At 31.1% G+C, this 14,352-nt stretch overlaps 1 protein-coding gene across 1 annotated transcript; it reads right to left on the bottom strand.

Annotated features, from left to right (window-relative positions):
• Positions 1–3,356: 3,356 nt before the first annotated feature.
• Positions 3,357–6,579, bottom strand: LOC131042631 (alpha pinene synthase, chloroplastic). Its single transcript, XM_057975940.2, has 10 exons — positions 6,268–6,579; positions 5,997–6,178; positions 5,815–5,900; positions 5,476–5,690; positions 5,277–5,374; positions 5,010–5,102; positions 4,613–4,828; positions 4,390–4,528; positions 3,828–4,076; positions 3,357–3,701 (listed from the first exon to the last, which is right to left on the bottom strand). The coding sequence occupies exons 1-10, from the start codon at positions 6,538–6,540 to the stop codon at positions 3,405–3,407; spliced, it is 1,848 nt and encodes a 615-aa protein (XP_057831923.2). The 5' UTR covers positions 6,541–6,579; the 3' UTR covers positions 3,357–3,404.
• Between the last annotated feature and the right edge of the window lie 7,773 nt (positions 6,580–14,352).

The raw sequence follows: 14,352 nt of genomic DNA, 5'->3' as shown, positions 1-14,352 counted from the left end.
CCTTTTAGTTTTCTTTTATCTGTTGCAACAAAATGTCAAGAGGAAGAATTCTAGAAAAGGGTCATTTCACCTTGCATTTCTAAGTTTTAGTTAACTATATATATATATATATATATATATATATATATATATATATATATATATATATATATATATATATATATATATATATATATATATATATATATATATATATATATATATATATATATATATATATATTAGGTGAAATATATCATCTCCAAACGTGTTCATGTTGGTGGACTAGGACATGGTATTTTTTAAAAATATATGCCCCATTTTGTTTTTGTAAAGAAGGACCACCTTTTTCTTTACTTTCATTTTTTATTTTCCTTTAGTCCCCTTTTTATGTTTGGTGTTGTTTTCCTAGGTTTTTTTAGTCTTCCTCTTGCATAGGATTAGTTGTGAAGTAGGATTCAAGCAATGCATACACTATTGAATATTTATTTTGCTTTCGATGGAATTCTGAACTTAAAAAAATAAATTGAAATATATACAAGAGATCATTTCTTTAATTTATTAAACAAATCTGATAAAAGAAAAGATTCCACAAATACCACCAAAAAATAAATTTTATGAGAATTACCACTCTTCTCTTTAGTATATTAAGATCGCAGAACATACAGTTTCAGGGTCCATGGAACAACATATATGTACAAACATTTTTTTCAGTCCTTGCAACACATGAACTATATTGGTCTTGCATAATCTAGATGGCATTCACTCATTTTCTTACAATAAAATCCAATATAAAATTGTCTCATAACCAAAACAATACTAGAATCCATAGAAAATAATACTTTTATCAAGCATACAACACCATTTATATAGAGTATATACTTTCTCTATTTATGCATTATTTTGGCAGGCTTAAATGACTCATAATAAATGAGGATTTCTAATCAAATGAATTCTACCCTTATTCATGATATCCCCCAATATGGTGCATTCATGAATTCCTTAATAACGACATGAGAACTAATGTGTGTTTAAGTCATCAAATGAAAAAAATTGGTCACAAAATTAGGCTAAAATCGTAATACACTCAATTTTACTCTTTACTTGGCATTTTTCTCAAGAGATTTCAATAATTTATAATCTGCATGGAATAAAAATAAATTAAAATATAAACAAAAGAATTGACATAATGAGGGCTTTGGAGTGACAAATGATAGGGAACCTTGTTGAACAACGGATTGTGAAGGATGTTGTTGTCATGCTTATGAATGATGTTTGGATAGGTCACTCTATTTGTCAAGCTACTCTTCCTTGTACCATTTGCGGGATGGTAAGCTCTATAACACATTGATGGGAAGACCTAGTGCATCATATCTTATGCCTTTTAAGCTGAGTTGAGCTCTATTTGAGTGTCTCTTGGAGCTTATTCATAAATCCTTAAATGACAAGTTCCAAATGATGTTTTAAATATGAAAAGGCAAAGTCTATAATTGATTTTAGTGCTAATCCACTTCTGCTTCTTTTTTGTTTTAAGAGAACCAACCTTACTCTTTGAATATCAAATTTTATTACTTCTAGTTCCATGCTTTTGTAAGTGACCATTATTTTTTATGTACAAAATATGTATGTGTTTTATCTTTTACAAAATATGTACATGTTTGGGCCCGGACAAAACAAATATGTGTTATGGCTCAAAGTCTATGAGCCATAAAATGTATGTGGTTTTTCGTATTTATTCTAAACACGTAGGTGTTTTGTTCATTTATGGGTTTTTTGGGCATGAGTCCACTTCTTTGTATACCATATTGGTACATATACCCAATTATTAAATCTTTCTCTTTTCACTAGCCATTAAGTATCTATATGGTAGATCCTTGCATGACATGTTATTATATCTTGGTATTTAAGGGTATTTAATGTACAACTAGTTAATATGATGATTTTTTTTAATAATTATTAGATCATTTAATAATTTTAGGCTTAAAAGGAACCCACCACATTAAAATTTCCATTTATGCCATTTACACATGATTGATAATCCTTTAAATATTCACTAAAGCTTGTCACAATTGTCTATAAATGAGGTTTATTAAGAAAAAAATAAGCCTAGTATTTTTACAAATTTCTCAAAGGTATTCTTAATAGTTTTCATCATTATTCACAATTATAATATAAAGATCTAATTGACAAAATTTTATATTTTTACACTCTACTAATACATATTTGCATATTAGAGATCCAAATAATAAGATTTTATATGTTTAGACTGTACTAATCTAGTGATCACATAGACCAAAAATCAATCTTTTATATTATATTACTCCCATAGCTCTCAAGCTCAAGCTAAAGGGGCTTTAATTCAACACAAGTATTTTTTAGAGATTGTATGGAGCCCAAATCATTCCTGGGACTATAAGAATTTCTTTTATACTTTAGGATGACTCAAACTCTATTCAACATCAATATCTATTCCATAATGATATTTCCCAAACATAAATGTCATATCCATTTTTACTTAACTTTTATTTTTTATTTTTATTTTTTTCTATTGTAATTAAATCTAGGTTAACTCATTCTTTCATTGTATGGATGATTGTGTTGTCTTGCAGGTCAAATATACACAATATATTTATAATTTTCCCAAATGTATACCATAATTCTTTATACTAGAAGGACCAAATTAGGCATGTTTAATATTTTAACAAAGCCAATAAAAGTACTTTCCCTTTTCATATCATTTTAATAAGAATTATTACCTTTATTCTAACCAATAAGAACCTATTGTCTTCATTTTAAAGCTATTGTATAATGGTTATAGTCACCACCATAAAATAGCCCATAGGTATACTATATAAGTGCTTATGCCTTTTTATTTGACTCTTAAAATAGCATCTTATATAATCTCAAAGATGAGTGCCTCATATATTTTCATTTAACTCATTAAATAATTTTTTATTCCATTGTACCTCTTCATCATTAATTGAATGTTGGTTAATTTATACTTGTTTATATGGATGATTCAATAATCCTTGATTTATGCAACTAGATTCTCTTTTCTTGCAAGTGAGATGTACATTATGTTGTTATAATTTGCCAAAAGCTACACAATAATAGTTGTTATTCAAATATTTATATTAGATGTATTTAATATTCTAAAATAACCTATAAAAGTAATTTCCTACAAACATTTCAAATTTAATAAGAATTATAACATTTATTTTAGCTAAAAAAACATATAGTTCTGATCATTTTTAAAATATTGTAAAAAGGTTATCCTCCAACATAAAAAGCTCCACAAGAATATTATATATAAAGTATCATTGGAAAGAAACACCAATTTATATATCATTCATAATAATAAATGTCTCTTAGTCAAAAAAGAGAGACTTATGTGATTGGAGATATTTGTTGACTACATTGAGAAGTTACATAGTTATAGGTTCAATGAGGATTTGATTTACATGATCTTGTATTTCTTGATATGCAAAACTGAAACCATCTCTCTCATTATAAAAATGTAGGTAACCCCTTGCAACATCATAAGCATAATCCTTGGTACAAGTTGGAACACCATCAATTTTTAGAAGCTCCCAATTTAATTCTTTGTGTCTTTCATCCAATAAATTCTGAAGATAATTCAAGGCATCTTCTTCAGTGGATCCTGGATTATCTTTCATATAGGACACTATGGATGAATTTGTTTCTCCTCGATCCACCTCACCCTTCAAAACCAATGATTGAAATTCATTAAAAAAATTAATAAATTATGCTTACATCTAGCTCATCTTTTCAGATTATATTCAAATTAATAGAATATTATGAATATCAAATATAATATCAATACACACCTTAAAGGATTTGATGTCACCTCTTACTCGAAGACTAAAGCCTCCAAGATAATCAAACCTTGATGGATAATCAATTTTATGAAAGATATTTTCTGAAACAATCCCATCTATTGTTAATATAGCTTGCAATGTTGTTGGACGTTTCCCTGAACTAACTTGTCCATTCTCTATGTGCTCTGCCAAAGTCGGTATGTGTTTTGTAGCATTCCACACAGCTTCTTGTAGCATAGCATCTATATATGTTTCCCACTATGTAAACAAGAAATAAATTTGAGTCAAATTAATAGGATGATTGATTTATAATTAGAAAGAAGAATGCTAATTTTAGACCCTTTCTGAAGTCTTGAGAGTTAAATATGTACACTAAGTATACAACCACTATAAAATTTTATCAAATAGAATGAAATAAAATGTTTACTATAAAACATTAGATAAAAGGTAAAAGAATGAAATAATTTTGATGATGCACTATCTTTACCTATGGGATAATTAAAGTGCATATACTATTTATTTTATAAAATATAATTTCTTTCTATAAAATAAGAAAAACATATATTCATACAGCATCTTTAGCATGGGAGAGAGTCTCTCGGCCTTGAAACTTTTGAGCTTCTTGATCCATTTCATTGACTCCATTATATAATACCATGTATATAATTTTCATATAATCAGGGAGTTGGTCTATAAACGTTGGATCCCACCTAAAAGATACAATAGATTTTTGTCAGAATCTTATATGCAAGTATTGTTAGTTATAGCTGCATAAATTACGATTCATCACTTACTTCTTAATGGCTTCTGTGAGGAGTTTCAATTCATCAACTGTTCCATATGTGTCATATGTGTCATCTAAATATGTTGCAAGTACACAAGACTTTGCAAGGCTCGATCTGAATTCAGAATACTTCTCATCCTCACAAATTGCACATGCCATAAAGAAAAATTCTACGTGACGATGGCGAGCAAAATCTACATTAGGCAAACCAGATTCTCTCCACCATCTAAAATACCACTTACAATAAAAAAATACATCAATTAAAACCTCAATAACTAAAAATTATCAACAATTTTTTTCATTATAAAATTTAGATTAAAAAACACTATAAATAAAATTAAATATATTACTTATATAATTATAAAATCCAATACCGATCTCATTGAAAATATAATCCAAGAACTCACCTTGAAAAATCTTTAAGCTCTTGCTGATGCAATGACTGGACCATGTTGAAATCCATTTTCGCAAGAGATAAAAGCTTCTCATTATCCTCCGTCCTAAAAAAAACAATTATTTAAATTAAAATTTTAATAAGATATATACGTTTCAAGTTAAAATTGAAATAGAATCGCAAACCCATTGAATTGTTTTGCCTTTGTTATTATTAAAAAAAAATCTTTAAGTAGATGGAAAGAAGGGTGCAGACTAGAACCAAGGGAATTGCCCACTACCTGGCCCATGAATTGTTTTCCCCGTAGATTTCAATATATTTCCTTGCTTCCAATCTGGGCAGAAATGCGTACCAATCATACCTCAGATTGACTGATACCTGCACATATACAATGTTCATATTACAGTCAATAAACAAGTTTAATGGTAAGAACATGTACATTTCATAGGGTCTTATATTTTCAAAATTCTTAACATTACCTCATGTAAAAGGTTGGAGCTGATCCCTGTCTTCTGCAGAGCTTCCCTTAAATATGTTGTAGAGAATTCCAGAGCCTCATCCAAAATTTTCTCCCCAGGAAATGCAATATATGAAGCTCGGTACAAATTTAGAATACCTTTAATTTTCTCCTCCTCTGACTGGGCGGTGGAGCAAAAGAACTGCCCATTTGCTGTTCTAAAGGGTCCCAACATTCCTGCCAGTATATTACCAACAATTCATCAATATCAAGTGAGCAACAAAATCAGGTCAAATATAAGTAGAAACTTTAAGAGCAGTTGAGATTTATTGTGATCAAACATAAACAATTTGTTCAATACCTGGAGAAACAGAGTATCGATGGAGCCTAAGAATCCGGAAGCCCAAGGCCGTGGTGTTTAGATCTCTTTGGCAGTCATTCCAATTCCTGTTACGTTATTCCATTCTAAACGTTATATACTTATACTTCTAATAATAACACTGATGGCCTGTTATAACAGTACTGTAAGATGAAGAAACAAACCTGTGAACCAATTCAAGGGCTTCTTTTATTTCCTCTTGAAAATGTCGGTCTATTCCAAGGCGTTCGATATCATCGACCAGGGAAAGAAGTTTGGCAACATTGTTCTCACCACCAGCAGCTGCGTTGAATCTGTGTTTGATCTCGCTAATAAGTTTCCCACAACGCTCAGCATAGTGAGGAGCCTGTTTTATGAGACAGTTGGAGTGTTAATCAAAACTGTAGAAAGCAGAATTTAAGAGCAAAGAGAAAGAAGAGCGTAAGAATAGCTTGCCTGATAAGGATGGTTTGGAAGAGACTGTATAAACTCGTCGGCCCACAAATTGGGATGATGTTTTCCAATGCGGCGCTGTGGAACTTCAGTTGTAGTTAAGGCCTGATTAACGATAGGGTTAAACATGTTAGCCTTTGTTCTGCGCATTAATGGCAGTGTTTTACAGCAAAGCTGAAAAGTGTGGGACTGAGACTGGGATTGGGATTGGGATTGGGTATGCTGAGATTTGAGTCCCAAGCTCAAATTGGAAGAAAAAGTAGAGGAAAGAGCCATTGCAAAGAACTTGTTTGTTTCGTGCCCTTTTGAATGCAAGGAATGCAAGGAGGATGCAAGGAACGCTTAGTTGTTGCGCTTTTATATAGACATAAATGGCAAGTTGTACAGTCTTTCTTTTCTTTATGTCAAACGATTCCTTTCTTGTCTTTCTTGCATGCCTTTGTATATGCACAACATGGGCAAGGCTATCAATTTTTGAATCCAGATAGATAAAAGCATATGTCTGATTGATTAATAAGTTACATTTGACACGGCTTTTGGGATTGGTCAAGAGCCTGGGATGGATTTTTAATTTTATGAATTAATTTTAAATTATGATGATCTAAACTGGCACACCTCTTTGAAAGATACATTTGATATCCAATATATTTAAAATCGACGCGCACGTGTATTTATTTGATGTTTATGATGTTGAATGATGTTTGAGAAAGTTTTGTGAAGTCGTCAAAGGAGAAATAAAGACTTTGAGCTGTCAAAGATGATGTGCAGCTCATATTGCTTTTTATTAATTCAATAAGAGTGTATAGTTGTAATTTCCTGCTGTCTTTTGGTTGGTGGTCTCTCGAAAGTTTCATGTATGGCTGCTGTTAATTGTATCTCAAAGACTTGTCGAAGTATTTGATTTGATTGTTCTTAACAAAATATAATTCAACAGTCAAATGTAGAGTTTGGTTTTTAACAAAATATAATTCAACAGTCAAATGTAGAGTTTGGTTTTTAACAAAATATAATTCAACAGTCAAATGTAGAGTTTGGTTTTAAGATCTAGCTAATTGTTCTTAATTACATTTATTTTGATGGACAAATTAGTAGAAATTATTAAAAAAATTGGGCACTATAATGTCACTTAGAGAATTTGAACTAGAATCTTCAACACGAAAATCTTATGAACTAACCAAATAAACTCAAACACTATATGTTTTTTCTAACTTCAAACAGAAAATTTTGCATATTATAAAATATATTGTTATTTTTTAGTGTAATTTATATTGACTTTAACTTTCACCTTTGTTATCTTGGTAATGTCTATTAAATAAATCATACATATGTCTTAATGCTTTCTTTAGTCAATAATATTTTTTATTCGATTTTTTGTTTTTTCCAAACTTGTGTTTGGACAAAAGGTTGTCAATCTTAATTGATAGAAAATAATAATATTGATGATTAATGTCACTTTTCTTATCAACGGGTTGGATGTGGTAGAGTCATGATATACAAGTTTGACACATTGGTTAATATTGTGGATTCACTCATGATACCAATGAGCACATGGAAATCTAGTTAATGTAAAGAGGTTACTATGGGCCTTACCTCTTTTGACACTTGATTTATCTCATAGTTTCCTTTTATGCATTGCAACAAATTGTCAAGAGGGAGAATACTAGAAAAGGGTCATTTTCCCTTGCATTTCTAAGTTTTGATTAACTATATATAATTTTTAAGGTGAAGTGTATGATCTCCAAACATGTTCATGTTGGTGGAATAGGACATAGTGTTTCTTAGAAACATATGCCCCATTTTGTTTTAGTAAAGAAGGACCCCCTTTTTCTTTACTTTCTTATGTTTTTTGTTTGGTGTTTTTTTCCTAATATTTTTCCTTTCTCCATTAAAAAAATCTTTTTATCAAACATACAATTGCATTTATACTGAGTATATATTTTCTCTATTTTATGCATTGCTTTTTTAGCCTTAAATGGCTCATAATAAATGAGGTTTTTTTATCAAATACACACTACCTTTATTCATGATATCGCCAATATGGTAATTCATGTTTAAGTCATCAAATGGAAAAAAATCAATCACAAACTTAGGCCAAAATGATTTAATACACTCAAATTTACCCTTTGCCTGACATTTTTCTCAAGAGATCCCAACAATTTAGAGTTTGTATGGAAGAAAAATGAAGTAAAATATAAACAAAATAATTGAAATAATTAGGGCTTTGGAGTGAAAAATGATAGGGCACCTTGTTGAACAATGGATCATGAAGAATGTTGTTGTCACATTTATTAATAATGTTTGGTAGGTCACTCTATTTGTTGAGCTACTCTACCCTGTGCCATTTACAAGCTGGTAAGATTTGTAATGCACTAATTGGAAAACAATGTGTATCATATCTTATGCCTTTTAAATTGAGGTGGGATCTGTTTGGGTGTCTCTTATAAATCATTCATAAATCCTTAAATCGTGACCAAATTATGTCTCAATTGCGAAAAGGTAGAGTCTATAATTGATTTGAGTGCTAATCCACTTCCACTTCTTTTTCGTTTTAAGAGTGTGAACCTTACTCTTCGAATATCAGATATTACTACTTCCACTTGCATTCTTTTCTAAGTGCCCATTATTTTTTATGTACATGGACTTGTTCATCATGTTGCTATTATAGAAGACGACTCTCAATGTAATTAATTGTGGATAACTAATTTAGTATGAACAATGATATTTGACTAAATTAATAGACATGAGTATGATTTTCTGGCAAATTTTTTAATAAATATGAATTATTAATATTATGATGGTTTAAAGAACTTTCAACATGAAAAAACAATACAATTGATCATGATTGTTGTTGTAGATTTGAATGCTCAAATTATTTGCTCCCTAAATGTAGATTTAAGCTTTATTTTATTGATAGAGTGGCATGATTCTTATTAGAACTTGCCAACATTTAAAATGGGAAAGAGAGTTTCCTTTATATGCAACTTAAAAAAATTCCAGATTATTTTTTTAGGAAGTCCAAAAATGAAAGGTAGATTCTTTCTATTTGTAAATTCAACTTTCATTATTGAAAGTTTTAGCTCAATTTGTAAGGACTTCGTAGAAAAATGAGCCACAAAAATAGTTCTAGGAATAAGGAAATAAACCAAATTTATAGAAATGGTGTCGAAACTAGGGTGAATCAGGCATAAATTAAGCTACCAATCATAGTGGGTCCAACCCCAAAGTGAAATTGTAAAGGTATACATTTGCAACACTATATTTAGCCCGTCCTTTAGTGGGATTATGAACTTACAATCATACTCATGACAAATTACAAAGAAACCAAGTATTCTTTCATCAAGATATTGAAGAGACAGGACAACTCGAAACTCAATAAGGAAGTAGCCACAAAGAATTAGTCTCATATCAATCTACAATATCAAGATAAAATACAAAAATAAAGTGAGAAAAAACAATGACATTGGAAACATAAATGGATCATAAAAAACATAAGGTATGGCATCTTGCACTAGTAAGTTCCTTAGATACTTACAAGGAGCCATATAAAAAAATGCAACGGACAAAATATTAGACTAGTAAGATCCTTTGATACTTACTAGGATTCATTTCACAAAAACACAAATCATGGACTCTAGGACTAGTGAGATACATAGATAATTAATAGGAGTCATGTCCACAAAGGGGTTCATAAATCACAAGGCTATAAAGTTATGTTATTCTAGGTGAACCATGAAAAAGTGAATGGCTCGTGAGCTATTAAAAATACTTATATATACTATGTGATATTCATGCAAATAGTATTTAAGATTACATGTCCAAGAAAAATAATCTCTATTTAGTGGGTAATGTTAATAGAATGCAAAAAATGGGTGTTTTGATATCACAAACAAGTTTGTGGTGTGTGGTCAAAGTAAAGAACCAATCTTGTGGTGTATGAACAAATTGAAACACATAGAGGAATGTATTCTCCCACCTTAAAATAATTGTGTATGCCTTGACTAGGTTAAATTGCCTTTAAGGTAGCATACATTCAAAGATAAGAACTTCACACTAACAATATTCTCCCAATATAGGAAAATAGAAGTCATATAACATACAAACAATATCATGCAAGAGAAAATAAGGGAACCAAAGGTCTAGGTTCTATATTAACATAAGTTAAATAATGTATATCAATATTATTGTTTTGAATTGACCTCATCCCCTAAATACAATGGAACTACAAGTACAAATGAAGAAGAGTACATAAGAAGAAGCAAAGCATTTTTGGGTCAACATGGAAGAGAATAAAAATTTCTCAATGCTTTGTATCATCGCAAAAAGATAACACAAAATAATATTCACAACAAAAACACATAAGTGAAATAATCATTGTCAACAATCTTTTTCAACAACTATTTCTCTAGAATGCACTCAATTTCCAATGGAACTGGCTTGGTCACTTGTTGTTTCCTAGTGGATTTCAACTCTATCTATATAGTAACTTCATCTTTAGCACCCTTGTAGTGATACAAATTAGCTGCATTGAAGATGGGAGAGATGTCCATGCCTAGAGAAAGGTTAATCTCATTGGCATTAGCTAAAAACATCCTATGTATCTTGTAGGGAGCTATCCTTTTCATTTTCAGTTTGTTGCATTCACCTATAGGAAATCTTTCTTTCCTAATATGGGATAAAACAAGACCTCTCACCTAAAAATGAACTTCTCTCTACTTCATATCAACATAATTTGTTCTTATTTCTTATTACTTCCATCTATGCTCATTTTAACCTTCTCATGAAGGTCATTAATGACTTTAGCAAAGTATTCTTATAAGTACTTCTCCTCTTCAAATCATCAAGATCTCTGAGTTCAAATACACCCCTATAGTTCATACCAAAGACAATATAGAAAGGGTCAAAGCCTATACTCTTGTTTGGAGAATCATTATAAGAAAACTCAGCCCTTGTTAAGGCCATATCCCAATTTGAAGGTGTGTTCCAAACAAGACACCTCAAAATATTACCTATAATTCTATTCACTACATCAATTTGGCCATCCTTTTGGGGAAATAAGATGAATTGAAACTAAAATGTGTGTCCAAATTATTTTAAAGGGTTCTCCAAAAATGTACTATAAACATTATGTCTCTATCGAATACTATACTCTTGGGTATACCATGTAATCTCACCAGTTCCTTGAAAAACAAAATAGTAATATTTGTTGCATCACTAGTTCTCTTGCAAGGAATTAAATGAACCATTTTAGATAACCTATACACAACTACGAATATAGAGTCATTGCCTATTTGATTCTTAGAAAAAACCATAACAAAATTCTTACTTATAGAATCCCATGGTCTAAATAGAACTGGTAATGGTAGGTACAAACTCATGTTTTGACTTCTCCCCTTTGTGTGATGGCATACTCAACATCTCTCCACATACTTACTAACATGAACCTACATCCTTCACCAATAATAATGTGTACTCAATTGTAGGTAAGTCTTATCTTGTCCAAAATGTCCTACTAAGTTGTCACAATTTTTTTACTTTAAGAGATTCTCTCTCATTGACCCTATAGGTATGCACAATCGATTATATTTTATACAAAAAACCTTCTTACAAAAAAAACCAATCCATGATCCTTTATCTCTACTGATAGGACTACTGCAAGCTTCATATTCCTTGTTGAAATTAGGATCATCCACATATAAGTCCTTCAAGCTCTCAAGCCCAACAATATTAGCCTGAATCATATAATAACAAACTAATTCGACTCAATACATCAACAACCTTATTTTCTTAGCCCACTCTTATGTTTCAAAACAAAATTAAAAAATTGAAGGTAATCCACCCATTTTCCATACCCCTAATTTAGTTTGTGCTACTTGTTAATGAATTGTAGTGCATGGTTAAATGTTTAGACAACAAGCACTTTAGAAATCAAGTAATTCATGGGTAACTGTACAAATATGGTGGTCAAAAAGGGGGGTATAAGTGGACACTTTTTTCCTGAAATCAGGTGAACCTAAACTTGGAGGCAAAATTTGAAAGTCATCCACTCAAGATATGAAGATAATCAAAGAACAAATATTGTAGTACTCTGAATCTAGTTTCCAAACAACTAAACATTTTCAAAATTGGATAAGCTTAAAGGGGTCAAATCCTTCGTGCACAAAAAATAGACCCTAATTTTTCTGAAAAAACATAACATAGTGTCTGACGTGCACATCGAAAAAGTCATAGTTAGATTTAGTATTTTGACAAATCCTTTGGCAAAGAGATAGTTAAGAGTGAGCACTAGAAGATGTGTAATTTTTTGTAATTTTTTGTTGAGTATTTTTTTTTATCATTTTTCCAATCAAGTACATCTTGAAAATTAGGTACCTGTTCGTGCACGAAGCATAAGTTGCACTAAAAAAATTGAAAATACATTTTTTTTAAATTATAAAAAATCAAGTGCACTACAATAATATATAAAGTTTTTTAAATTTGGATAAGTAGATCAAAAGTTATTAAAAAATGGTGCACATATGTATGTGAGAACTATGGAGACATTGGTAAAAGAAATTCAATAATAATATGTTATTGTTGTTCAATTTTTTAAAAAATTATATGGTTAGAAAGCTCGGAAGATGGATGAAAATATGGTAGCAATTTTAGAAATACCCACGTGATGAAGTGTAAACCTAATGATGACAAAGTCGAGAAATCAAGTTGATAAAATAAAACATGTCAAAAAGGAGGGAAATGGAGGGAAATCAAACTTCCAAACCGTAGCTTTGTCATCTAGGCCTATTTCCAAGCCTAAACAATCAAAAGAGCGTACGAGGTACCTATGGTATAAAAAGCATGTACGGGGTACTTATGGTGTAAGAAGCGCGTATGCTCTATCTTTACTATAAACAGCGCATACGCGCTACTTTTGTTTAAATTTTGGGAGTGTGTATAATGATATTGTATATATAATATGTGTATATACATATAATATATAATTTATATATAATATATAAATATATAATATATAATATTTATATATATGTATATAATAATATATAATATATTTTATATAATATATTAAGTATATATATACACACATGTGTGTGTATGTATGTGTATTGTCTCCCTCTCTCCCCCTCTCTCTCCATCTCCCTCTCTCTCTCCCTCCCTCTCCCTCTCTCTCCTTCTCCCTTCCTCCATCTAGGCCTATTTCCAAGCCTAAACAGTCAAAAGCGTGTACGAGGTACCTATGGTATAAAAAGCGCGTACGGGGTACTTATGGTGTAAGAAGCGCATATGCTCTATCTTTACTATAAACAGTGCGTACATGCTACTTCTGTTTAAATTTTGGGAGTGTGTATAATATGATATTGTATATATAATATGTGTATATATGTCAAGGCATTCTGGTGCAGTTTTGTATGACCGGTGAATGATATGGTTGTCATTGTTGGAAACATCATCTCTTAAGTCTTCACAGTCTATCGACAGTAAGTAAACTAGTATATTGAGGTCAACCGGCTAATCAATAAGTAAACAAGATAAACAGTGAGTAGACTGGCAAGCAGTAAGTAGACCAACAAGTAGTAAGTAGACCGGCAAAAAGTGAGTAGACTGGCAAGTAGTAAGTAGACTGGCAAGCAGTAAGTAGACCGGAAAGTAGTGAGTAGACAGACACAGAAGAGGTCCATTGGCTAAGCAAAGAACAGATCAGTATACAGGAGGAAATCGGCTAGGTAGATTTTGACCGGTACACTGGTAGATTTTGTAACCAATGGACTTGTAACATTTAGTTAAACCGGGAGTCTTCTCCAATCAATCAATGGACTTATCGGCATGTTCAACTATCTTGACAAAGATTCCTGCAATGATTTCAGGGGAGTGATTTAAGGCATGGTAACAGAATTTTGAAAAGAATGTTTTGGAGGGAAATTTGGCGACAGACTGTAGGGTCAATAAATTCACATAATTCATTCTTGAGAGGGTTGTTGTTAAGGTTAATTAAGCTAATGTGAAAGTGTACACGGGGGGAGTTTAACAAAGTGCAAAGTTGAGTGACAAAGGACCGGCAGAGTGGAGTTTAACAATGTGCAAAGCCAAGTGACA

This window comes from Cryptomeria japonica, chromosome 1 (assembly GCF_030272615.1).
Source record: "Cryptomeria japonica chromosome 1, Sugi_1.0, whole genome shotgun sequence".
Taxonomy (NCBI): Eukaryota; Viridiplantae; Streptophyta; class Pinopsida; order Cupressales; family Cupressaceae; genus Cryptomeria; species Cryptomeria japonica.
The sequence above is the reverse complement of the archived record's forward strand: the minus strand, read 5'-3'. Positions and strand labels throughout refer to the sequence as shown.

What these genes read in the sequence shown, in the direction of transcription:
- LOC131042631 (XM_057975940.2), bottom strand. Translation starts at nt 6,540, where the DNA reads ATGGCTCTTTCCTCTACTTTTTCTTCCAATTTGAGCTTGGGACTCAAA. An exon ending in GCTCCAACCTTTTACATGAG is followed by an intron (nt 5,375 to 5,475) that starts GTAATGTTAAGA and finishes GTATATGTGCAG; the next exon opens with GTATCAGTCAATCTGAGGTA. An exon ending in CTCACAGAAGCCATTAAGAA is followed by an intron (nt 4,529 to 4,612) that starts GTAAGTGATGAA and finishes TGTATCTTTTAG; the next exon opens with GTGGGATCCAACGTTTATAG.